This window comes from Bombus pascuorum, chromosome 10 (assembly GCF_905332965.1).
Source record: "Bombus pascuorum chromosome 10, iyBomPasc1.1, whole genome shotgun sequence".
Lineage (NCBI taxonomy): Eukaryota > Metazoa > Arthropoda > Insecta > Hymenoptera > Apidae > Bombus > Bombus pascuorum.
In genome coordinates, this window is record NC_083497.1 from 10,243,430 (window position 1) to 10,269,985 (window position 26,556).

Consider the following 26,556-nt stretch of genomic DNA (forward strand, 5'->3'; position numbering starts at 1 on the left):
CCACGGCAGCCCGGAGGGCACAGCAGCAAGCAGCTCGAGACTATTCGCTCCGTCACTCCCCGCCATTTTAATTTCGCCAAGAAACTTTCTAATTACGAACTTTTCTGATTAATCACAGTAATTAATTAGTAACGTTCGCAAGAAGAGAGAAAATACGAACCTGCTGGATGTAGCAAACTGCCTCCAGTTTCATCGAGTAACGCGGCCTCTGCCACCACTCTTCTTCCTTCTTCCTCTTTCAGCTTCTTTCACAGATGTTCTCTTCCCGGATCGTTTCAGCATCTTTCAGCTCTCTTCCTCGTCCCGTTTCTCACGCGACTCCATTTTCGTTATTTTTCAACATTCCACGCTGCTGGTTTTTCGTATGATTCCTCTCGCTTCGATCGTCCCGAGGGCAGTTCGCAAACTTTCCCGAACACTCTCAAGGATTTAACTCGTATCTTTCGCGGAATTTTTCCCAGTTCAGGAATTAACGCACAAGTCACGGGTATCGATAACGCTGGCTGTAAATTACGACACGCCCAAGCAGGAACTTATATCGGTGAAACTTTCTAAAGAAGATTTTACAACGACTATATTCGCCTTTTCTTCTTTCCTCCTTTCGTCTTTTTTATTTAAAAGCGCACGCGTCTGAAGAAACAGGCGATAAGACGAAGCGTCAATGATTAATACCTAGAGGGCATCGGGTTCTCATCAGCGATGTAATTAATTCACGAAAATGTCCAGCTGTCTTATCTTCTGATGCTCTTCGTCGCAGTTTCTACAGTTCCTCAAAGTTTCGTCGATTAACAGGTCTCAGCAGTTTTCGCTATCGTTCGCCAAGTTTCCATGTCAGCCACGTCTGCTCCTCAACGTGGAAAAAGAACTTTGAGAAGCGTTGATCGTTGATTACTCCGACTCGTAATTATCATTGGAAAATGTCTGGGGGAAAACACGAAATCACAAAGTTTCCCTTTTGCCTGTTACTCGAACACCACTCTCGCAATTGAAGATTTTTTTCAGTATATTCGACGATTTATTCATAGAAAATCCTTTCGAATAACAGGAGGTTACGTCGTCGATATTTCTTATCCTTTGCCTCTTCTCATTTTGTTTTCCTAATAAGATGTTTTGATTGGCTTACCTGCTTCGCACTTCGTGGCTGGCTTCGTGCGAAGTTTCAGTCAGGTAGCCGATGACTCCGCAGGATTACCTGTACACTACCTCTCTTAAACGAAATAAAATTCTTTGGACGCTTCAAATTGTACGTCTAACTATCTTTTTTCATTTTTATGGTAGGAAATTGCATCAGCGCGTGTCTCATATCGGTTCGTAAAACAATTACCTTTATTGGGAAAGAAAGACAAAGCTGGGGACACGCTTAATAAATTAACATAAAATTAAAATTCAACAAACCTGAGTGCCCATGGAAAGATCATTTGACTTGATGTTTTATACGATGACGAAGGTACGAAGTATCAACACATTAACAATTTCGCTGTAAAATTTATACAATTTAAAAATACCAGAGAATATCCCAAGTTGGGTCGGTGAAATGACCGGTTTCGCTTTAATTCGATCTGAGTTTCTAACGTCTTGGCTAACGATTTTTCTGCTCTCGCTGTCCTACCGTTCTACCGTAGTAAAATACGTTTACGCGATGATCAGGAACGTTTTAAAAGGGCTGGTTAATAAGACGTCAAAACATTGATGTCATCGAACGACACGAAAGAAAGTCGAAGAAAAAGAAGGTACTTGGCTGCAAGGGACATTAATTGTGTCTCTTCGTCTCGTGATCGTGCATTAATTGCGCGATAATCTTATTGACACACGAACGCTGTAAAGGGCGTTCTTCCTGAACGCTCCTCAGGTATCACGCTTACGACGTACGTTTTTCGAGTTCCTTCTCCTCTGCAGTCTCGAAGGAACCGAACTTCGTGCATGCCATACCTATCATCCGCTCTCCTCCTTCCTTTCCCAGTCGATCTTTCTCTTTCTTCGCGCTTGGTCTCTGTTTCTCGACGTATCTCACGATCGTCGAGTCATCGTGTAATGACGTGCCGGCTGTCAGACCGCGAGGCGAGGCAGCACAATTCGAGCCACGAAACGATCGGTGCGCGGCATCGTCGAGAAGACAAGGGATGGAAACGCGGTCGTAGAGGAGGTGGAAAGGGTATCGAGAAAAAAGATTAGGAAGTTGAGAACGAAAAGCGAAGAAGGGAAGGTTAAGGGAAGCGTGAAGTGTAATTTTGGAAATATTATGTCTCCACTGTTGTATCTTTGCTTTCTACGAAACGTTCATTAAACGTCGATCGTATTTTTCCATTTAACAGCTTCTTCTCATTTCTAGTTAGTTTGTGTCAAAATATTTCTCCTTCCATCGGAAAGTGATACGTACTTATCACGTTTTCTTCTGTAATCTTCGATTATCCATTCGAACGATAGTATTAGTATTAAAATTAAAAATCGCTCGTTTTATCGTTTTCTCTTACAGATTCTTCTTCCAGAAAATGTGTATTCTATGTAGGTCTACTACATACACCGTGCTGCGAAGAGTATTGCTGTTAACGAACTCTGAAAACTGTATTTCACGAACGTGTTCGCGAACGATATGCAAACAGATAGACCATATCGAAGTCTACTCGGCTCGTTAATCTATTCCATGCGACTTTGAGCTCCGCGAAGAGTTTCAATCGCGACTTTGTAGGATCTAGCGTGCGACTGATAATATCATATAAACGAAAGCAGGATTACGTATCAGGTGAACAGGTTTGGCGCGATAACGTGGCATAATTAACCGCGGCTGGAAAGAAGGACGAAAACACGTGAAACGGAGCGGATCTAATTTCGTCGAGGATTCTGACACCCAGACGGACATGAACGTGAGGTGAACGTTATAGGCGATATCCGTAATGGCGATGACGCGCGGACAATGGTGCGTGGACATAAATACCACGATCGGATCTCCGGACACGCCTCCGATTAAATTAGGAACGCTCCGAGTGGCAAAAAACGATTTAAGTGTTTAGACGCTCGAGTGGATCGTTCTCGGTTTAAGGACGCTTCAGTGTTACTGACGGTGCCGCGAGGCTGTCCAAATCATCATCGAACATTTTCGAAGAAAGTATTCCACTTACATTGATCGTTCTCAAGTCTGATCGCTGGCTGTTTGTTCCTGTGAAAGCATCCAAAATCGAACCTCGGTAACTGGAATCACAGAAGGGAAAGGACCAGAAGGAGAAAAGAAGAGGATTCATTTTGTTACAGCAAATTGTCGACAGTATTATTGACAGATTGAAAATCAGTCGGTGGTCAGAAGACAAATTGGTCAATTCCATAAATTAAAAAGAAGAAGAGGATAATGGTACTGTTTTTTGAATTTATCTTTATTTCATTTGATAAGTGATTTTCCATTGATTCGATAAGTGTCTCAATACCCATGAACGAGAGTGTAAACGAATTATATTGGATGATACGCGATCATGCTCCGTTACCACGATCAAAATTCTAACGTCACTCGAAGATGAGTCGAAAACTCGACCGTGTGCTTGTAAATAGGCGCGTGATCTAATAACGAGATTATCTGAATATCGATAATGGAAGCAAAAAGTCAAAGCGAGTACTCGGAGCTTAAGAAAAGGCAGCGTGAAATAATCAGGCCTACTCGGCGCGTTTCTGGACGAAACAAGCTAGAAAACGAATAGGACCACGACACGGTTACGTCGCGAGGCAAAGAACGGAGTGGAGGAGTCACGATAATTCGTGTGATCAAAGCGACCGACTCGTTGGCATCGTCTCACCTTTAATAAAGCTATCTGGCATCTCTAATATCTCTTCTCTGGTTGCCCCTCCAGATAGAGCGAGGAGGCGCGGCGAAGAACGAAGGAGAACGATAACGACTACGAGGAAGACGAGGAACACGAGAAAGGATGTAGATGGAGAACGACTAAGAACAGATGGAGAGGAACGGAAAGAAGGACATCGACGTCGAAGGCTACGAGGAACTCGGAATAAGAGGGAAGAAAAGGAAAGAGATCTCGAGGTTCTTTGCTCTAGACACCTTTCCACAACGAGGCCTTGTTCACCTGGAGAAAAGACACGTCAGCCGTGTACGCACCTCGTCTCTTTGGGGCCATCGATACGACGACGTGGATCCCTTCTTTTCGTTCTCATGATTACGTCTTTCTCGCTTTATTTCCTGAGTCTTACCTTATTATAGTTAGCATTCGCAGCCGATGGTTATCGACGACCGCCGTCAATTAAGCAATTATCGACACCTTCGACTCGATGCCAGTGAGGACCCAGCCTGATCACCGCGTCTGCTGGCTCATGGCCTCGAATATCAATGGTACGATCGATACACTGCGATCAGATCTCGTTGTTTGCTCTGTTTTGTATTCACGAAATTTTCATACGATACTAGCTGTGTCTATTTTTGGATAGGTTACTCGTAATTCTTGTTTTTGGCTATTGTCACATAAAGAATTAAAGGTAAGGATTCTTGGTTTAAGAACGTCCCGGATGTCGATCGTTGAACCGATCGTAGCAAACATCGAGGTTCGTTCGTGTTAGTTTTGTTTTTCGTACACGTGGACTTTTGTTACAATTTTAGCGATGTCTATTTTAGAGTTGCTTCTCGATAACTCTTATCCTCGGCTACTGCCAATTAAGCAATTAATGTAGGGCTTCGTAGACCCTTGCAAAGTCTTCGGAGATAGTCTGCCGTAGACTCAAAGATACGGAAACGTTTCTATAGACTTAATTGACCGTGGCGAAGGAGCATCGTGCGAGCCATTAGCGAACTTATCGAAGTCCACCGGGGTAGTCCATCAACAAACTCGTTAAGTTGATTAACCTCCGATGCACCCCGTGACTTCTTGCACAGCTAATAAATGGGGGATGTGTAGATAAAACCGTGAAATATGGAGAGTTATTAATTTCACGGTTAACGATTGTCTGCGCCGGGTTAAAATAGATTACGCTGTGTGTTCGAAGAGTAGGCCGGTTGTTCTTCTTATTTCCTTCGAGATTTGGTTTAACAAGTATAATCGTCGATATAGATTCAAATCTACGGTTTTCATGCGATAGAAGATCATTTACTTCGAACTATTTTATAGATACTAATAGTAAGAAATAAGTTACGATTACCAAGAATTTAACGCTTTCTATTTTTATATTACAATTTTTCTTACAAACATCCATTTCCAAATGTCCGATTAATCGGTGTTTCGATAATCGATTCAGTCTGTTAATCGGTTTTAACAATCAAAATCTCCCTGTTGCTCGCGCTTAAAGTATTTACAATCGAAATCGAACGCGTACGCGAAATTGGGAGAAATTTCGTTCAAATACAGTCATAGATTTCGCTGTCAGATATGGCGAATCGAACAACTATTAATAAACCAGTAGAAAGCAGCGAAACGAAGAAGCTCGAGAAATAAACGATTGGCGTACGGTTAATTGGTGCGACAGAATTTCCTTAAATCAAAAACTGTCATCGGTACGTATACACGTTTATATCAGATATCGATCTACCGTTATTTACGATGCTAACCGGATCGTGTCAACGTAACAGCTTCCAGGATACCGGTGTCCTGATCACGTTCCGCATGTCCCCCGCCGTGTTGTCCTTACAGGACGCGTTTACGCCGGTCGTACACGCATATATGCGTGTAGCAATTTACTGGCCGAAGAGGAGGCGTCGGGCTACATAAATCAGAAAGACAACGCGTCAGCTTATTAACCACCGACGATTTATTTCCGCCTGTTGGTACACGGACTTTCCACGCACTCATCCGCTTCGTTGCTGCACCGAAATGTTACGACAATATTGAAAAATTCCTAAGGAACAAGCGGCAGAGTAGTTGATATCGGAATTCTTTCAAAATTACTTGGAAAAAACTTGGATGAAATAAAATTCTTTCTCTAAATTGAAAATTCGTGATATCTTGCTTTGTTTCGCGATAAATATTTCGAGAAACGTTATGGAATTTCCTATTGTCAGCAGACAGCTTCCTTTCTGGTTTCCTCCTTATCTGCTCGAAACGACCAAACGGATGCGCGTGCATGTAAACGAATTCCAGACATAAATTTACCGACTTCCGCTCTCCATTCAGCTGCAAAGAACGCCGAGACATCGGTACATTCGACGATACTTCCGGCAATTCTTGGAAGCTGTCCCCCTTCTATGATAATGCTACCAATGTCAGGTGAAAAATAACATTTGCTCTGCGCGCTCCATGCGTTTCTGCGTTTGTTTCACATCAATTTTATATCCAATTTATAGCCTGTATCGTGATATTTTCCCTTTACCTCTCTGTTATTGCATAGTTTAATGTACGATTGTTGGACAAAAAAAAAAAAAAAAAGGAAAAAAGAAAAAAAGAAAAACGAAAAGGAAAGGAAAAAGGGATGAAAGTAAAAAGATATAAAACGAACGAGGCACAATCGGAACAGAATGCACCGTATCAGGAATGCCAGGAAATATGGCGAAGTTAATCGTGGCGGGGAGGGATCTACTGCAATTAATCGAGGGAGGAGCACGTCGGATTTTAAGGACTCCTCCTGGTGCGTGAGGACCCACCGCGGGTTCCGTCTTCCGTTATTTATGTTGCTGGATCCAAGGAGCTCGGGGGGTCCAGGAATGTCCACCGTTCTTCCAAAATGCGATTCGACCGTGACTATTAATTATTTCTGACCCGCTCACGCCTAAGACAGTTCCGACACCGAGCTAGGCATCTTCGAATTACTAACTTACCTTGGAGAGAATATTTTCTCCTCTTCGAAAGACCTTCCTCCGGTTAAAGTCTTCAAAATCTTGGGAATTACAGCAAATGGTCGAGGCCAAAGGGATCTCGGGGAGAATAAATCAAGACCAAGCGTGTTTCGCCGATACTTTATTCACCCAACCGTCTCAATCTACGCAAAATCGCGATTTTTCCTCCGCCGCGCAGTCGTCTCTGTTTCACGAACGAGCGTCACGCTGCGCAAGAGACGCGGGCGTATATCTACGATCGCGTATATTCCAGTGGCATACGCGCACGCTTGGAATAATTAACGAGAAAACGTCAGAAAGGGGAAGAAGCCAGCAGGTAGAACAGAAATAAACCGTCAGAGGCACGTTCTCTCCGATTTTACCTGTTTCTTCTCCAATTTTCAATTTATTTTAACGCCATCCTCTCGAAAGATGTCGCAGTTGCTACTAGTTTTTTTTCTTAACCGCGTCGTGGTCCTCGAATTTTTACGTTCTGATCTCACTCTTATTTTAACGAACAGAGAGATTCTCGATTTTTTAAAGAAACGATTTATCACGCGTGTCGATAACAATTCTTTCACGTTTATAAAATTTATTATGAACGAAAAAACGAATCAGCCTTTAAAATAATCCAAAGAACGTGACAGAAAGATGACCGAGAACAAATTTCTCGGTCTGTTTCTTTCTTAAGTGTCGTTGTTTGGAATTGACTTGGCGTCGTGTATCGAGAGAGTCGTTATTTCGACGAAAAAGTCGGCGAGATTCGCGAATGATGAGGGAAAACGGGAAAGACAATGCGAGAGGAAACGCGAACGAACGACAAAACAGCGTGGTAACATCACGATTTATCCTCGCACATGGTTGATTTATAACGATGCGTATAGTCACTACGGCACGACGTCTCGGGCCTCTCATTTGTACGTACTTTCTCTCATTTGCGGCCGCGGAACCCACCGAAAAGAAAAAGAAAAAAAGAGCGAGTGGAAGAGAGAAAGAGAAACGGACGAGTCGTGAGTGGCGTATGAATTATTCAACCGGCAGCTCTCGTTTGCCGCGCCGTTGATAATGATAATCGTGGATCCCCCGGTAATGATAACTGTTCGTCGATCTCGTTCGTTGGACGGATCACAATAATAGCGACACTAATCACACGTTGATGGTCAAACACCGTTTGATTAATTCGTAAGACGTCCTTGGCCATCCGTATCAACTGCAACGTTGAAGAACGAATACACCGGATGTATCCTTGGCTTCATTTTTTTATTTCTCCGAATAGTAGGAATCCCAGGAAGAGATGTTTGGATGTTGATCCCCGTACCTTTTCCACATGTATCGGTACCTAGAACAGACAATCACGATCTACGGTTGCAAACTTTAATTACTCTGTAATCCTAATATTAGCTTGATTCTATATTCTTTTTATTAGTTCGATGTATTTTAGAGAAGTTTACGTTTAACCGATGTTATTAATATTTATGAAAATACGCAAAGGGGTTGAAATATTTATATATTTCAACATTTAATCGGAGAATCGAACGCGAGGAGAAGTTTCGACGTGGAATCGGGACAACATGTTTGAACTCTAAAATTGCTTTCCCATGAGAAGCGAGGAACCTGACTTATCGCGTCCTTCGCCTGCCATCTTCGCATAGCGAAACATCTCGCCTGCGAAGGGATGACAAAGTTTTAGTCAAAGTCTCGACGAAAATGGGAAAAAGTGGCTGCAATCAAAGCGGAAGAGAAGTGGAGGTAGATATGTAGAAGGTGATCTGCACCGCGACCACGTTGCACGGAGGAGCACGTCGCTGTAGGTAAAACGTACCTACGGCATCCTGCCCTCTCCCCCTTCCTTTTTCCTGCCCCTCCCGTGGATCTGACCCACCGACAGTGGCAGTAGCGGCGTGCATAACAGGGTGGACGTTTAACATATGACCGGCTACCAGTGTTATTAATGCGCCGGTAGCGTCGTGCTCGGTTTCTTCCGAGCCCACGTACGGTGCCTACGATCCCGTAGCCGGGTTGGGGCCACCCGCGGATCCTCCCTGCTCCACCAGGCCCCTCGATCGCGGACCCACAAGACCGAGTGGGGTAGCCGAGGAAACGGCACACACCTAGACGTAACACGACACTCGGAAACTGCACCACGACCACGTCATCCTTCACTCATCCCTCAACGAGTTATGTCTTCCTGCTGGCGGCGAGTCTAATTAATATGTGTTTAGGCAGAGACAATCTACCTGTCGGAAGGTACTAGCCAGCCGAGCGTTTTCAGATTCAAGCGGATATCGGAAGATCGTACGTTGCATTCCTAAAAATTGATGATCGAATAATCGCCTGACGTTGGAAGAACCTTATTCCGAGACTCGAGAAGGAGGAAGACGTTTTTCAATGTATCTGTAGGGCGTTGATGATCGACCAAGCACCTCGACGAGGTGCCAGAGACGATCAACATCGTCCTTTTCGCTCTTACGAATCGATATCGTCGAACCAACGTCTTACGTACGGCGAATCGAATTAGTCAAGAGGCAAACAACCGAGACACACTCCATTTTCTGAATACATCTTAATTTTAGTATCAGCGTCTAATTCTCCGGAAATCGAACGATCAATCTCGGGAGAGTTGATGCTGCGAGCGACTCGATCGACGAAAGAATCTCATTTTGCGTCGTTCGAAGGAGCAAGACGTCTTCATCGAATATCGTTACGCTGCCACTGAGCAAAAAGTCGAAAAGGGGGAGAAACACGAAAAATCGTAGAAAAGGAATAAAAAAGTCTTCGTGGGTGTGCCTATTTGTTTGAAGAGGGGCACACGGTGATTCCCCGTGGCCGAAGGAAGCGTCCAGCGCGATCGTGCGAGCCTATAGGCAAATATCTCCCGCTCAGCCAGGACATTAGGAGTTCTCCTGCGTCCGGAGGATTATAAATCCTTAATACAGATCGGCACGCGATGCCCGGCTCGTTAGGGTGATGCATGGCCGACTCTGGTGTCCCGGGGTGTACGGTAGCCGGTACCAACACAGCCGTGGCTGAACATTCGAGAGGCTCGTTCCTGCGGGAACGGCTACACCCTCACACACCGGCAACCACCAGGTAATAATGAGAGATCAGAGATACGGCCCGATATTAATTGTGCGCATCGAGTGTGGCGGTGGTGTTGCTGCTGTTGCTGCTGCTGCTGCTGCCTTCGGACTCGGGGAGAGAACTGACTGCTACCGGCTTACACCGATCCTTCGATGCGATATGTGCGATATACGATACAGGACCGTGGTCCTGATCCTGCTGCTTCGTTCGCGAAAAGGCCATACACGCCCGAGCCTGCCTGGTCCACCGCCTCGTGGACAGTTTTATTGCGAATTTATTTCCACTTCTTTTCAGGATCTTTTTCTGGATAGGCAGCAGCATGGCGGTTTTTTCTTTTTCAGATATAGCAATTGGTTTCTTAAGGCAGCGATTTCGACATCTCGAACGACAGATTAATCAAAGACAAAAGGATACAGTTTCGATTATGGTCGTTGTGTCTTTGTCGATTACAGGATCGATTAAGGATTGTATTTTGGAATTCTTCCGCGAATTTCTAGATTTCCTGTACAACCATGTGGAAAACGTTCCACAGTTTGTTCCGCGAGAATAATTCCTCCCCTATCGACGCGGGCCTACTTTGAAGATACGATCTGAAAACAAATTACGATCGCTGCTCGCGCTGTCCTGCCGTTTGCTCGTCCTCCGCAGCTGGATCCGAATAATCGCCGCCCGTTAGCGGCTCGAATGAGATCGCGTCTTTTTAAATCGATGCGCGTATCGTTGTCTTTTTTCTCTATCCCCTCCACGTGGAAGGCGTCCAGGATTTATGTACCGGTAGTGTAATATGTAAGTTCCCTTGGAATTAACGTTCCACGCCTCGTACCAGTTTGCTTTGATAACGATCTGAGAAGAGGCCGGGGACCTTCGCAACGAACTGTCTTCTTTTCCTTTAGCGTCGTTAAATAAGCAAACGAGACGCAAAAATATTTCACCTACATTAGGAACAAGTTAAAATAGGTAGAAAATAGCATGGGAAGAGGAGAAAATGAAGAAGGAAATGAAATGAGAAGGGAGGGGCAAAAAAGCATGAGAATTATGGAAAAGCCGAGCGACATAGGATAAGAAAAAAGCAGAAAGTTTAAAAGATAGAGAAAGAGGGGGAGGAATATGAAATTAGAGATACAAAGTTTACAGATATTACGCGAATTATGTGAAACTTTTTCGACCAATTTTCCTGAAATTTCGTACAATTCCACTCGCAACGCGAGGAATCGATCGAAACGCTCGATTCAGCTCCTGGAAAGTTTTCATCTTGTGAAACTAGTCTACCGCAGTACGCGCAGCCACAATTTCCAGGAGCGGAGCAAGTTAACCCGAGCACGGTGTAAACTGGTTTAAGCCAAAGCCAGCGGCCGCTGGAAGCATAGTTTGGCAAAGCGCGACCCCCTTCGTAGCGTTCGTTGAAGTTACAGGAACGTCTCTTTCTCGGGAAACCGAGACGATTCTAATCCACGTGGCCAGAAAGGAACGTGAATCACGCGGGAACAAGAAAACGTATAGGGTTCCGTACAAAGTGGTGCAGGTGTATGTGCGCGTAGCTCTCTCGGACGGTCCGTCTCAATCCGGATTACGGTAACACCTGGCCATCCGCAATTTTATCATCCTCCGTCCCGGAAGGATTCCAATTTTCTTCTCCCGTTACGCCAGCCCTCTTATCCCAGCCTCGCTTTGCCTCGTCGACCGCTTCTCCTGCTCGCTTCTTTTTTTTTTTCTTTTTTTCTCTCTCTCCGACGTCTCTGGGAGACTCAATCTGTGTCTCATCGTGGATTATTGGGATTTCCTGCTGGGGGAGGTCGGAGGAACGAGGAGGAAGTTGGCTGGCTGCTTGCCTCGACCGTCTGCGCCAAGGGAATCGGTTAGGAGAAAAAGAGGAAGAAAGAACTGGTTGACCAGCGCGAGCCTTTAATTCTTTTGCTCGTGAACCGTTCGACGGCCATTCGCTTCCAGTCGAAATAAGGAGCTCCGCTGATCGGTGATTTCGTCGAATTGTCCTGGCTGACAATTTACGCTGGCGCACCCGTGCTCCGCTCCGGGTAAGTGGCACCGGGATCCTGGGATTTTTAAGTCTTCTTCATCCCCGTTGGCGTCTCCTTCCTCGAGGGACACGGAAGCGCGGATTGCAGGATTTTTAATTTCGTCTTGTTCTTTGGTGGTCCGGTCGGTGGTCTGATCGGTAATTGCGGGGAACTTTCTTGGAAATGGTGAGTCTGCGAGGAGGCTGGTGTCCCTTCCACGTGCTCCATCCAACGTTTAAATATACGTGGTAAATGAAGAAGAGCTGAAGTTGCAGCCAAGATAGAGAATTTAGAATTCATTCGGATTGTATCGCTGATAAAACATCCATCTCTTTGACTTTGTTCGCTTCTTCGCCGGTTCGAACGACGTCATCTTGCAAGCAGATTTATCGGAACGTTTTCGCGGTCGCGACTACCGATACAAATAATTCCGAGGACTATTGCTCCGCAGCTCGTCGTAAACCTACGAAAAGATCCTCTTACGTTCGAAGGGTCAGAAAGAGACGAAGTTCAAGAAGGTTGAGGACGATGGTGTATCGCGATGCAGATAGCGAGCAGGGAAAAACGGTTCGACGGGACGCGAAAATAATGATTTCCCAAGCACGAGATAATTAGCGTAAGCGGCTTACCACGCACGACAGGATAGCGAGAACGAGAGGGAAGCAACGATTCGCGTTAGGTTGATTCGCGGTTACTTCAAAGGAGACCTTGAGCCACCGGCTCGTGCGGACGAACTTCTTTTTGCCGTTTCGCGGGACGGCGATGCACGAAATCGATCCGCGATGATTAATTTTCAATCGCGGCTTAATTACGCCAGCCTACGCTAAGCACGATCGAGGAAGCGCCCTCGGAATGGTGAAAGGGCGATTTGCGCCGATAGAAAGAAGAAAAAGGAGAAGAGAAGAACGCGGAGAAGGAGAAAGGAGGAAGAGTAAAAAGAATGGAAAAGAAGGTGGAGGCCGTGTCCCTACGGTTCTCGAATAGAAGGGACATCCCTTCGTCGGCCTCTCTCCTCTTTCTCTGGCAGGATTGTGTCCAAGATGGAGGGGTCGCGAAGCCATGGAGGGCGGACGCGGGACACGATTGCCAGGAACACGTGATTAGATGGCCCTCCTTCCACATGATTCTCCAGATTGGACACCCCCTGTGTCGCAGAGGGACGTAAAAAAATGCAATCGGCTCTTACCGTAATGAAAAAGAACCGTCTCTGGGTAATTCGAATGAACGATGGCCCCGCTACCGTGTCCACGTACGTGTGCCTCTCCTCTGTCTTCGTAAATGCGCTCTGTTTTTTACCGCGAGTGTGTTCGAGTCGAGGGTAAGGGCACGCTCCTACCCCCTCGCGTTTGCCGCAATTGCAGCTGTCGCCTTTGAGGATATTTGCGACTCAATGCGCGAATCGAATGATTCGTATAATCCTTATAACCGCTGTCATTCTTAGAGCTTCTTCATTAGGTTATTCAGATGTATGCCTGTCGTAGTACGTTATCGTATAGATGTATTTCAGTTACGTTAAAATTACGGTTAAATCGACAAGATGGGAAACGCGGTAAGCGCAATAAGCTAAGCCTTTAATTATTATTAATTTCCCATAAATTTACACGCTATGGGAAAATTCACATACTGTTACTAGACATTAACCCCAAAGCATCCGGATATTTATGAGCGGCATTGTATCTAATTGTTTTCCATTATCTCTAATGGTTTTCAATTACGTATCTATTATCGGTGAAATTGTTCGAGTGGGCGAAACACGCTGGAAATCTTTGTGTCTACAAAATGAAATGCGTAGTTTCGGGCTTCCACACGACGAGAAACAAGATCCTATGCCAGCGAGGGCAAAAAGCCCATGATTCCCGTGATTCATGAGACTTTTTACGCTGGGTGGCCGGAATAATTCACCCTAATGCTCCTGCTAACTGCCTGCGGTCGCAGCGCGCGATTGTTTATTGCCAAAAAGCATCTCTTTAATATATATCATCGCCTCGCCGAGTGCTGGATCGTTCCATTCGAATAAAAAAGTGGTAAGAACAGAGCGGAGGTGCCGCGAAAACGAAACGAATGGATCGAGATTTTCTTCCTTTTTCTTTCTTTTTTCCGTCGAGAGAAATCCTCCTGGGTCCATAGACTTTTATTGCGTAAATAAATTCGGATAAAGTCGGGTATAACGCGAACAAAGGGGAGGTCGACGCTTCTTCTGCTCGTCGAAATTGTCGAAGACGTGCTTTAATCGCGTCGCTAACTTCGCGCATCCGCGACATCGAGGGTTGCTACTCTTTGTGCGAAAGGTGAACTCGTTACGGAGGGGGTGAATGGGAACGTTCGAGATTAATGAATGTCGATCATATTTCGACTAGGTTCGCCGCTGTAGAACGCGTTTGATGGAGAGAAGGGTACAGTTTTTTTTCCCATTCGGTGTCGGTGCGACAGACCGTCGAGTATCAACAGTGATTGCAAAACGACCGCGCGGACAGGAGTGCCGTTAGACACGTGCATTAATAACACTCGACATTCGGTATTCTTCCAGCTCGCAGACTGGTTTCTCTATTTCTCTGTCCTCTGTCGGCCGGCAACTTCTCTGCGAGCCTCCAAACTGGAATTTGAATACAATTTTGCATGGCAAAACTGAATATTTTAAAGGAACTCGTTAATCTTGCGTATACTCTTGTTTGTAAGTATTAGGACACCTACTGGTTTCACGTGGGACGTGACGATTAATCTAGCGTATCAAGGGGACGATTAATCGATCAGAATTTCCTATTTCTACAAAGTCCAATATACCGATCTACGCTAAAATATTTCAACGTTTATAGAAAATTTTGACGAATATATTATATGGGTAATACGAAAGATTTTGAAATTTCATTGCCACCGTAACGAGACACGACAGTGACGATTGCGATAGTAAAATTTCAAAACCAACCTGAAAATTATATATATACTTTGCAGAATAGTTGAACAATCAATTATTCGTTATATTGGTAAATTACGATATTTAGCGACATCATCTTTACGTTCAACGTTTCTCAGATGATATCACTTCTTAGAGGATTATTAATATAATAATTTACTAATGATTTCTCTGCTTTACTTAAGCGTGATTTATGCGCCCCTTATCTCTCTCCCTTTCTTTGGATATTTTCAGTCTTTAAAAAATCGGATCTTCTTTCGGTTATGAAAATTTGATATTCCAAGCTTCTAGGTTGATAGAGAGCAAAGGTTAGCGAAAGAGGGTTCGAAGCAAAGCGAAACAGTAAAATTGACGCACGCGTGAGAGAGGTGTATTAATTAGTGGCGGAAGAGAAAATAGCGACCGAGGATGGGCCTCAGGGTTGAAATCGTTAACGAGGGTTTGCCTCGTGATTCTGGTTTAGCCTCGGCTCACCATGTCAATTCTAATTGCGTTTGACAGTAATTTGGCAAGGGAGAGAGGGTTGATTGACAACCAGCTTCGCTCCGAGGCGTTCCTCTTGCGCTTTCTCCATTCATTTTTCACCTTTTTCGTCTACCGCAACAATACTTGCGCAACGTGTAACGATATCGCGCGAATATGTACACTGTATTTTGATATCCCCGATAAGTTTTCAGTTTCGCCAACGTTCATCAAGACTAATCGATACTTCCTCTATGTTTTTAATAAATTCTGCCACCGCGCGTGAAATATAATCGTGTTACAAAATTTCCAATTTCAAGTTCGTGGGATTAAATTTTTCATGGAGAATATGAAACGCTATAAAACAAAAATTTATGTAACGAGAATTAATACGCGTTAATCCAACGAAAAAATTACCTCGTTAGTTCATTTCCTACGTTTCAACACTTTCGGATAGAGTTGATATAATGCCTCCAATCCGCCTTTATTTTTCATACTGCGAAAGAACAGTCCATTGTTATGTCATCTTTTTCTTATAATTTTTTAAGAAAACATTTGCCAGTCTATGTTTATATAACATTCTGCTTTTATATTTTTCTTACAGGATATAGTAACATCATTTTAGACAAAAAAAAAAAAAAAAAAAAAATAAAACTGTGATAGTCGGTGTACGGAAATCGTTTCTTCTTTTACTATGAAAAAAGCTAATTGCTAGCTATAGTATCTATTGTGACAAGCACGATCGAAGTTGTTCTTTTTGAACGATTAAAATACTTATGGTTCGTTCCTGCGGAAAGCAAAGAGTATACGATGGAACCTCGTTGTCAGGCGAAGATAGAAAGTGATTTCGATGGGACAGAAAATCGCGCGTGTAATGCCACCCGGTTGATTCATTTCATTAGACACGCAGCGAGGACGTGACGCGCGATCGGCTTCGACCCTTTTACGATCTGACAATTCTTCGATCATTTCGACGCCGCTGGTAAGAGGAAAGCGTGACGAAGATGACGCTGGTCCACGCTGTTCTGGCCACACGCGTTAATTAAAGTTCGCGCGACGATGATACATACCGTGTCTTGCTTTTCTCGGCGAGCTGAGTTGCGAAGAATGCTTGCTAAATTATTGATTGTACACCTAATTAATGTTCTAGGAGATGCGACTGCCGAGCATCGCGGTATATCGATTACATAACATAAATTCTTTCTCGTGGCAAACGATTAGCCTAATTAACAATGACAGTTCGACGGTGAAACGTTCGACAATTAACCGAAACAAATTCAACTGCTTGCGAAGCACGAATGCAAATTCTTTTATTGCGTTCGCTATCGGGGATTGTATTGGGGGAAAAAGAAAATAGAAAACAGATACCACGGACGTTGACAACGATGACAGGAATTTATACAGTGGGTGGTCGACGTTTCTAGGCATCGTTCGACAGCCAAAAAATAACTTTGACAAAAATATCGTTACGACAAATAATACGGTCTCCTTTTGTCCCAGAACAATGGCTGAAATATAAGTATCAATGGAAATATTAATATCGCATGAATGGGAGATACGTGATATCTCGGTTTAAATACGCGCCTGTACAAATCATCGTAGCGTCGGCTCTACCTAGTGGCAAAATCGAACAGATCGAAGCGAAGTTAATTAAACCGTCGGTCGATATATCGAAGATGTTGGTTTATTAATCGATAACTCCGTTGATTAGAACACAGCGGGTGAAGTTTTATGAGTTGCGTCATCAATCTCTTTCCAGTCATTGTCTCAGATTCTCTTCAAACGTACTGTTGCAACTAGAGATTTGTACTATTTTTAATAACATTGTATATCAACCAATAAAACAACACTAGATTGGGCCAAGAAAAAAGAATAAGGTAAACGAAGCAAGAGTACCGCAGAAACGCTCTGGTTGTCTAAGAAATTCCGCAGAGTTCCACGGAGATTCGAAAGAAAAATCCCCCTTGGCTCTCGCCCCAAAAATCCGTGAGAGGAAGGAACTTGACTTTCTCTTTTTTATTTTGGCAAGTCGTTGTACGATTCGTAAATACGACCCAAGAGTTTGGAAAGAGTAGAAACTACGAAAGAGTCGATTAACAATGAAGAGAAAGAATCACGCGGAAAGAAGACAAGAACAAAGCGAAAACGGACAAAGAGATACGGAGGAAGGAGGAACGAAGTCGTTGATCGAAGCAGAACGAAGATAAAGGATAAATCTAGAGGGACAAGAGGATAGAGGAAACGCTGCGTGAAGAAGAATGAAGAGGATCGAGGCAGAGGGTGCGTTGGGAAAACGCAGGCAAAGAAAGACAAACCGATGGAACGTAAGAGAAAAGAAGAGAGAAATCCGAGTTAGATGAGAAACAAGGGTGCAAAAGAAAGGTGGGAGAAAGAAAGAAAGCGTGGCTGGATAAAGCGAAACGGAGTCGGAGGTGGGTTTATCTCGCTCATCCTCGTTAAAACCCTTCGCGGCCCACCCCTTTCTTTCTGCCGGCAGCTCGTTCCTCTTCCTCTTCGGTTTCTCTTCTCTTCCTTCAGCTCGAATCGCAGCCCTCTCTTCGCGCACCAACAGACGACGACGACGACGACGACGACGACGACGACGACTACGACTACGACGACGAAGACGACGATGACGACGACGACGATGACGCGCGACTGCGCTCGCTTATCTGTGTTTGCGTGCGTTCGTCGGTGTATACGTGTGCGGTATACCCGGTAGGCATCGCCGGCTCGTTGTAGCACGCTCTATTAATTAAAAAAATGGGGACTTCGAGGAATGCTGGTCAACGACGGGGGGTGAGAGCGCATCAACGCCTCCGTAATTGGAGAGGGATGGAGGGAAGAATGAAGATTTCGTTGCTCTAACTACGCTCCTAATGATTCTTTAATCATTCCTTAATGTCACTTGGAATCTCTCGTTTTTCTTTCTGTGTGCGAGGCAACACTGATTTTTCATCGTTACGCACACGACTTGTCAGCTTCGACACACGCGTCTCTGAGCCTTTTTCTACTACTTATTCTTATAACTCGACATCTTTTCCTCTCTTTATTAACCCCTGCGTACTTTGTCGTCTTTGAACGAGGTAAATGTAACCTGGTTTGAAACCAGGATTGTTTAATTTGCCACGTTTTGTTCTTTTTCTAGTACAAATATCGTAGCCTGCATTTTAGATCTCGGCTTGGCCATTGTCACAAGTTACGACTGTTATCAGAAACTCGTTGTTCGTATTGTAGTTATATCGTGAACTCTGGAGATCGACTTAAAATATCTATCAACCTAATACTAGCGTCTTTGCCACCAACTCTAACGATTACTTATAGCGTATTCGTGCGTCTGTCTGATAGATCAATACGAAATTAAGGAAGAATTAATATTTAAAGAATCGGGTGATAAGCAACGTGGATCTTGAAATCAATCTATAATCCAACTAAATTATGCGGTGACATATCTATAGACTAATCTTGAGACCCATATCGCTCCTCAGCCGATTACTTCGATACCAACCCCAAATGATTGTTCCGGTAGTAAAGCGAAAAAGAATTTTCTATGGAAAAACGCAGACTTCCGGCGAGCCATCTCGATTTTCTCTAAACGCAGCCAGGAAAGAAATCTCTTTTGGAGAGCGTGCTCATCTTCCTCCGTTTCAGGTTAGGTACCTTCGATATAACGAAGGGTGGTGGCTAAAACAAAGGGCCGGTCGCGGGTTGGTCGATAGTCCACGGCCGCCAATCAGGCGAGACCTCGCCAGCAACCCTCGTCCTTGCAACTTGCTATCCGCCGAGGGTGGGTTACACCACGGGGAGAGTTTGCTCATCCCTGTAGGAGAGGAATTCCCGAGAACGAGGATGGCCAGGGTGTCTCGTCGCCAGGGTTACGACTCGATGGCGAAGACGACTTCTCCGTGCGTTCCCCGTCTGTGTCTACGCCTATGGCTCTGTCTATATTTGTGTCTGTTTTCCTCGTGTTTGTCTTGCTGGGAAACGCCTCGAAAATGGTGAACTCGAACGTCCCGAAAATGGTGAGGGGAAAAAGACGAACGATCTCATTGTCCGTCGAATAATCGAACTACCGTCGCATGTTTGGTAACAGTTATTTAAGCTGATTTCGTAAGTCGAGTTAGAAAGATAGGGGAAGATAGGGGTGCGTTTCGATCGGAAATAACTGGCCGCCTTCTGTCTCAACGTATCTCGTTTATTCAACACTTACTTTTATCATACATCCTTACGCGTAAGATCTACATAAAAACTTATTAAAACGAGCTTAATCATATGTTCATAACTTGTTCTGGGCTGGGGCAGCTTCGCGTGGCGCTTCGGTGCACGGTGTTCCCGTTCTAAAACAAAAACATCCAACATAACGTTAATATCTTATTCAATTCACATAGCTATATTTTTATATACACGCGTATCAAGGTGTCGTGGCCACGACCAAGCATTTGCACACGTTGTATTTATTATAGCGTTTAGCTACATATCGATTAATTAAATCCAACCGTGTTGGTCGTATCGTTCAGAGTCGTAGTATACTTTCATACAGTTACGAAAGTGTAATATCGTGAAACTGAAATGTAGATGAAATCCGGTAAGAGAAACGCCTCATCGGAAAACGAGGACACGTGCAAATACTTTTTCGTAGCTGTTGTAGATCTTAAAGCAGTTCTAAATGTAAGAAAGATACATCGGTTTAAGTTACTGAAAAGGTTTTACGTGACGGGAACTCGCGGAAGATAATGCGTGACGACGAAAGGGACGAAAGAAGGAAAGTACGAGAGGGAAAAGGGACACAGGGGTTCTACTTTTGTGGAGCGGACAAACGAGAGGCAATCGCTCGATCGGTGATCAGCCTTCAGTGTCACCGTCGAAGTGGCAATATTAATTTATTTCTCGCTGTGCCTACCAACCCGCCGGGACTTGCGCGCAAGAAAATAAAAAAAATTGTCAGTCTTCGCGATTCTGCGGATCAACGATCATCGATTGTTCCGAGGCGTCAAGCTAGAACGATCTCAGAACTGTTATTAACCCGTTCGTCCCGTGGGGCGCCCCTTCCTTCATCGCGTGCCATTTCTACACGAGCAGCACGCGTATCTCGTAATTAATAATTGCGAGTAATTACCCCTATCCCGTTCCCCGAAGATACATCCGCGATTTAGGAGCAGATATCGATCCCGTGCTTTAATTTCCCCTGACAGGGACGCTCCATGAACTCTGCATAACGAACAATGCACGTGCATTTCGATTTATGTTTTTTTAAATTACTTCATTCATTGGTTCGTTTATTTATTTGTGGGATTAGCGCGATTGCTACAGAAATTATTGTGATACACGTGGCAAAGAGCGTTTCAAAGACAGTAGATTAATCTTTCATTAGACAAAGTTGATAATGTTAGTTGTTCGATTTATTCGATCGATTCATATGTCGCGGAATATCGTCGTGCATGCAACAAACAGCAACTTCTTGGACGTTTCGATGTTACATTTAGAAAGAATAATTTAGCGATATCCAGCTTTGAATACTTCACTTGCAAACGTAATATCTAACATTATTCTTCCATCGTTTAATATCTGGAGATTGAAATTGTTAAGCTTCGTATTCCATTGAAGTAAGAGTGAATGCGACGCGCAACGTGTTCGCTAACTCGACGAGGAAAACAGTGGGTTTCGTAATCGGGCCGCAATGAAACGGGCAAAGCGAAATCAATCGGTCACAGAGGAGGCCCTGTGAACCGGAGAATAAAGAGACGAGAAAATAAGGAGAAGAAGAAGATTACGACGAGTAAGACGCGCGCATCATCTCCAAAGGGCCGTGACAAATGAATTTTTATTAAGCCCCGTTCCTCCGCAGCTTATCAGCCGATCCGATTGGCACAATAGTAGCGAACGAACGAGAGGCCGGCAATATCGAGGAGACCCTCCTTCTCTAACCTCCTCCACCCTCTGTAATTATTTTTACGAGGGTGAGAAGCCCGGCTGGCGCTGACAGGCTCGCGGTCCGGAGGTGGAGAACTAGCTGACGGAGACACGGCGAGGATGAAGTCCAGAACCAACCAACCGTTCCATCAAACAGAGACACGAACCGGTGAAACAGGTAGAGAAACGAATTCCATCCCTTTCTACGCTTTTTACGCTCCGCTCCTTCGAAGGCGGGGGTGGAAAAGGCGGACGGTAGTACCGCCGAGACAAAGATTCGTGTCATTGGCAGTGTCTCGACTGGCCGGGAACTGACAACCGAAACACGTGGCTGGAACACCTGCCCAGAGACTGGAAAACGTGCCCGGCCGTTTCGCGGTTTCGTCTCGTGTCGTTTCTTCGGTAACCTTGCGCGTCTGAATTTAGCGATTCCTTTTATCGGCAATTTGGATAGATAACGTTCTCAATGGATACCTCGATGGAGTGAAGATCGGAAGATGCGGAGAAAGGAACCTATTTCGAGCTTTGATTAAACCTATCGATCTACTTTTGCAATTAGACGGAAACTATAATGCGAATTGATTCTGTATCAATAAATTTCACAGCCAGTAAGAATAAATAGATAGCATGGTAGAATGGAAATTGCACCGATACTCGAGTGATACATTGTTGCATCGATACAGAAGCGTGTAGAAAGAGGAAACTGTTTCGAGCTTCGATTCAACAGGCTGATCTATTTCAACGATCGGAAACCGTGATTCAATTTTACTTTCATGGAGTTCAGTGGATAATAAGAACTTCTAAATGAATAATATGATAGAATGTACTCGTAAATTGTGAGTTGAATTGTTGTAAAAGTAATCTGTAAAGAAAGAGAGAGAGAGAGAGAGAAATCTGTTTCGAGCTTTAATCGTACAGGTTGATTTATTTCTCCATCAGAAACCGTGATTCAATTTTACTTCCATAGAGTTCAGTGGATAATAAGAATTCCTAAATGAATAATATGACAGAATATACTCGTAAATTGCGAGTTGAATTGTTACAAAAATAATCTGTCAAGAGAGAAAGAGAGAGAGAGACAGAGGCATCTGTTTCGAGCTTTAATCTTACAGGTTGATCTAGTTGGTGAACGAAACTCTGATTTACACCTGCGAACTAGTCACGATAAAACGTAGCTCGCAACGCAAAGGCTTAATTTTACTCTTGCAGAACGAGTTTCGATTTTACGATTTCGCGAAGATACTACCGTAGCCGATTCTATATATATATATATCTATATAGAATTCGGTTGGGAGATGCGTTATTTCGATCCTAGCAGGATGATTCGGACAGAAAGAGGAGGAGAAGAAGAGGAGGGACGAAGGATGACTCGACGAGAAACGACCGTTCAGCCATCGAGCGCGATGTGCCCGCTCTCTGGTTCAATTTCTGGCGTCAATTAAAAAGTGACGCGGACCGAGGAAAATCAGTAATTAACGAACCAGCCACCTTCGGCTCTTCGCTCTTCCCAGCCTCCTTCTACGATTTTGCTACCAACGTTTTCGCCACTCGTCTTTAATCGTTCCTCGATAAGTCCACGACTGTCCTATCTCCGATCAAAATTATTTAAAATAAAAATAACGATCTATAAAATAGCACGAAACTCGAAGAACTTTTAATTCATTCAGTAAGAATTTAAGAATTTCGCCTGTTAGGCTATTGTAATTTTTTACGATCTTTCCGTTAAATTTTAACTTTTAAACTGTATTCTATTTCTGTTACGATATATTTCGTTGTTTGAGAATTTCGAAGAAAAAAAAACTGCATTAATTATGAGATGATCGCAACGTAAGAACCTTCGATCTTCATGGCTGCAAAGTAAATTAATTCCAAAGAAACCTGTATTGCCCGTATGGATATCTCGATTTATTCTTAATTCACTGAATTTACTTTTGATCTTCGGTGCGAAACATTCGCCTTTTTCATGTTGCAAAGATGCAAAGTAGATTAATCTTAACAATTGCATCGAGTCGAACTCAGCCAATCGTGAACCACGAGCCATCGAACCAAAGGAGCCCTCCTATCGCGGCTACAAACAAAACAACGAGTAGGATGGACAAATCAAGGTGTAACCTCGTTCCCGAGGCAACCGGGCCAGGTATCGGGCGTTAATGATGCCTCATCCTGTGACAGGGAAACGGTCAGCCGGGATTTGGCATCGTCGATAAAAGGGAGAAGCCCCGAGCGGGGCAGCAGGAGGCGAGTCCAGCTCAAGTTCGTTACACGCCGTGACTCGGCAGAGACGGCTTCTCCAAGGTGCCAAGCCTTCCCCGCCACCTTCGACACCTTTTTACCTCGCGTCGGGTCGCTCGTCATTAGCACTGGCCCGTAATTGCCAAATTCACGGGTCCCGAGGCCCGCGGTCGCGCTTAATCGGCCGATTACACACTGCCCTAGGCGAAACGTTCAGGGATCGCGATCGTTTCTTTCGATAAACGTTCGGCCCATTGTCCAGGATGGGGCTCGATCGCGCTCGATACCGTCTGCACGGACGATTGTTTGCTAGATTTCATAAGATCGCGTCGCGATAATTAATTGGCTGTCCCTCAAGGTGTTGTACTTGCTTCTTCGATCAATACGTTGGATAATTTTGACGACACAGTATATGGGAATGATCGTTTCTCAGGCGAGTTAGACGATTCGATAGAATTATTACTATTGGGGGTAGCAGTTTCGAAAATTATTTCAGAGGTATCGAACGATCGATAACCTTCGATATTTCTAGACCATCTGTCTCGACGATTGCTTGTTAGAATTTAGAAACTAAATCGCGATAATCAATTGGCTTTGTAATATACTTGCGTGTCTCGATCGAATGTATCGCACAATTTGTCGACGAAGTGTGTAGGAATTTATTTATCATTGCGGGAAAAAATTAAAAAATTTGGCGAGATCAAACGATCTAACATCTACGTCGCGAATTATGGTGTACCGAAAACGATCGTTTCTAAGATACTATTTGCTCCGGCGTTTGCCAGATTTCACGTAATTAACGATTATGGATAATTAGCTGTCGCTCAATGCGGCGTACTTGCACTTCTTCTCTCCGAATACGTTTCATAATTTGACGACAGAGTACGTAGTAACGTCGATTTGAACTTGTGTTGAAAGTTGCGAGGAAAATTGGACAATTCGACGGAATTGAACTCTACTTGGGATACCAGTTTCAGAAATTGTTTTATACTAAAAACGATCGCAGGCTCTCTCGAGTTACGAACTGAAAAAGTTTCAGGGAGAATCCACGGTCGAGGAACGATTTATCACGGGACATCTCCGAGGCCGGTTTAATATCCTGGGCAAAGAGCAGGCTGTATCGCAATTAACCACGTCGACGCGAAAGGAATCGGTCAGAGATGATTCGTCGGAGGGTTGTGGAGAAGTCGACTCGGTATACGTAAATAGAGAGGTGTACGGAGAGAACGCGCGAAATCGCGGCGAAGCAGGATCGTAGCTTTTTGCCAGCGAAGGAGAAGAAAACGGGCTCTGCAGCTAATTACCTGAAATAACCCATTAGTCCTGTATACACGAGGAATTACGGAGCAAAGAGCGAGACAGGGGGATAGATGTTTCATCTCTGACGAGTCAATCTTTGTCGAGGAACCAGCAGCTCTCGTTCCTTTGCTCGGACCTTGTTGTTTCCATGAATCAGCGAAAATCCGCCACCGAGGAAAATCGGCGTCGCGACCTCAGCTTTCGATCGACGTTACGCGCAAATCGATTACGAGTAATTATTGCGTCGACGTGACCATCTTGAATTAAGCGTTGAGAATTACGAAACGCTTTATTTGTAATTTCGTCCAATTTTTCCCGGTAAATCGCAACCTATTCGAATATGAATTTGCTGCATCTTGAAGCGTATGGAAGATCGAATCAATGGCAACTGGAATTCGCAGTTGTAGAGTAGGCAATAAATTCTAGCTGAAGGCGAAAATTTCGAGCGTGTCAGTTTCAGAGGATCGAGGAAACGAGAATTGCTAAGGGGATGAATCGAGAGAAGCAATCATCGGCGATTTCATAGCTGTCGTTTGTACTGGAAGCTCCTGAAGCCCGTTTCAAGGTTCCTGCGGTATCGAACGAAGATCCGTGGAATGACGAGGCGCATTCTCCTCTTACCCTTCCAGCTTTCCCTTTCGAAAAAATTTACGATGACACCTTATCCTACGAGCCGGCCTCTCTGGTCATTCTACCCCGTCTAACGTTTTAATTTTTAATCAAGCCCAAAGGGAAACCGATTCGTTAAAGATCGAATAATTCTACTAATTATAAATCGCTCGAGAATTATCAATTGCTATAAGTAACGATAAAAATTATTCAATTTTGAACAACGAAGAAACGTAGCGCCGTTTAAGTCGAAACGAAACGGAAGGTTTTCCAATTTAACTTCGAATATTTCTCTCTACCGGTAATTCTTCTTAATTTGCATTCTTTGCTAATTAAATTCTCCGATTTTGGATCGGCGAATCGATCGATCCTGCGTCTAGTTAAGCCGAACGGGACGAACTCGTCGTATAAGGCGAAACTGGGCCAAAACACTCAATCGGCGACTTTAATCCGACTTGGAGAATCCGGTCACGGCGTTAGAGAGTCTGCTGGTGAGATATTCGATTGCACGAAGATATTCAGGTAACGTGGATGTGTCACGGTGATCTCGATTGAGGCGTTCCAATTGCCACCTTGAATCAATTAATTCCCGTGTAATTGCCTTCTCGGTTTGACCGATCCGATGTCCATCGTTTCTCAGCCTGAAGAAACGTGTCCCGTAGGCAACTATCTTTTCACCAGACTTTGTAATTTTGATTAATCTCGACAATCTACTTGTGTAACGTTATATCAACAATTTATCGATGACCGATATCAGCGTTATCAATTTTATTATTAAGCTTTGTTAAGGTTAAACATAAAAGTATCTAAGTATGACACGTGATCTTATGAATTGTTCCTTACTTCGTTGTTCTTTACGATTATTTATACATCTCTCACGTTTATTGCCTCTTTCGTATACTAGCACGTAATGAGCGCTACCTTTCGATTCCATCGATACGGATTTTTCCTTCAACAGCGACTCTAGTAACGTAACGATAATAATATGCGCCGTACTTTACTCGAATTTAAAAAAGATAGGTTGAACATAATTTTTCAGGTAGAATATACGATCCCATTTAACGTGGAATCGTATATCCCGATAAATCTAATGACGTAAAGAGTAACGATACTTTAATCCCTACGGTTACCAGAAAAAAGTAGTCCAGTGACGATAACGATACGATGCTTTTATCGATCACCGTCGATTATCGCTATGGTAATCGCTGCATGGAAGCATCGCGAAGACAAACCGATTCGAGAATCAGTCACGCGGAACAAGCTTGCCTATGCAATTAACGAGGAAAATGTGATGACAGGAAGCG

The 26,556-nt window shown here is 44.1% G+C and overlaps 1 protein-coding gene across 5 annotated transcripts in view; it reads right to left on the bottom strand.

Annotated features, from left to right (window-relative positions):
- Positions 1 to 6,859: 6,859 nt before the first annotated feature.
- LOC132911461 (transcription factor Sox-2) overlaps positions 6,860 to 26,556 on the bottom strand; it is a 360,539-nt gene continuing 340,842 nt past the window's right edge. For 2 of the 5 annotated variants that reach the window (XR_009658996.1, XM_060968096.1), the window contains one exon: positions 19,377 to 19,539. Coding sequence is in view for 2 of the 5 variants with exons in the window: in XM_060968096.1 (XP_060824079.1) it covers position 19,539 (1 nt within the window). In the remaining 3 variants the exon portion in view is untranslated. Of the gene's footprint in view, positions 8,073 to 19,376; positions 19,540 to 26,556 lie in introns of those variants that run through there. The other 3 variants (XM_060968095.1, XR_009658997.1, XR_009659004.1) reach the window with 3 other exon arrangements.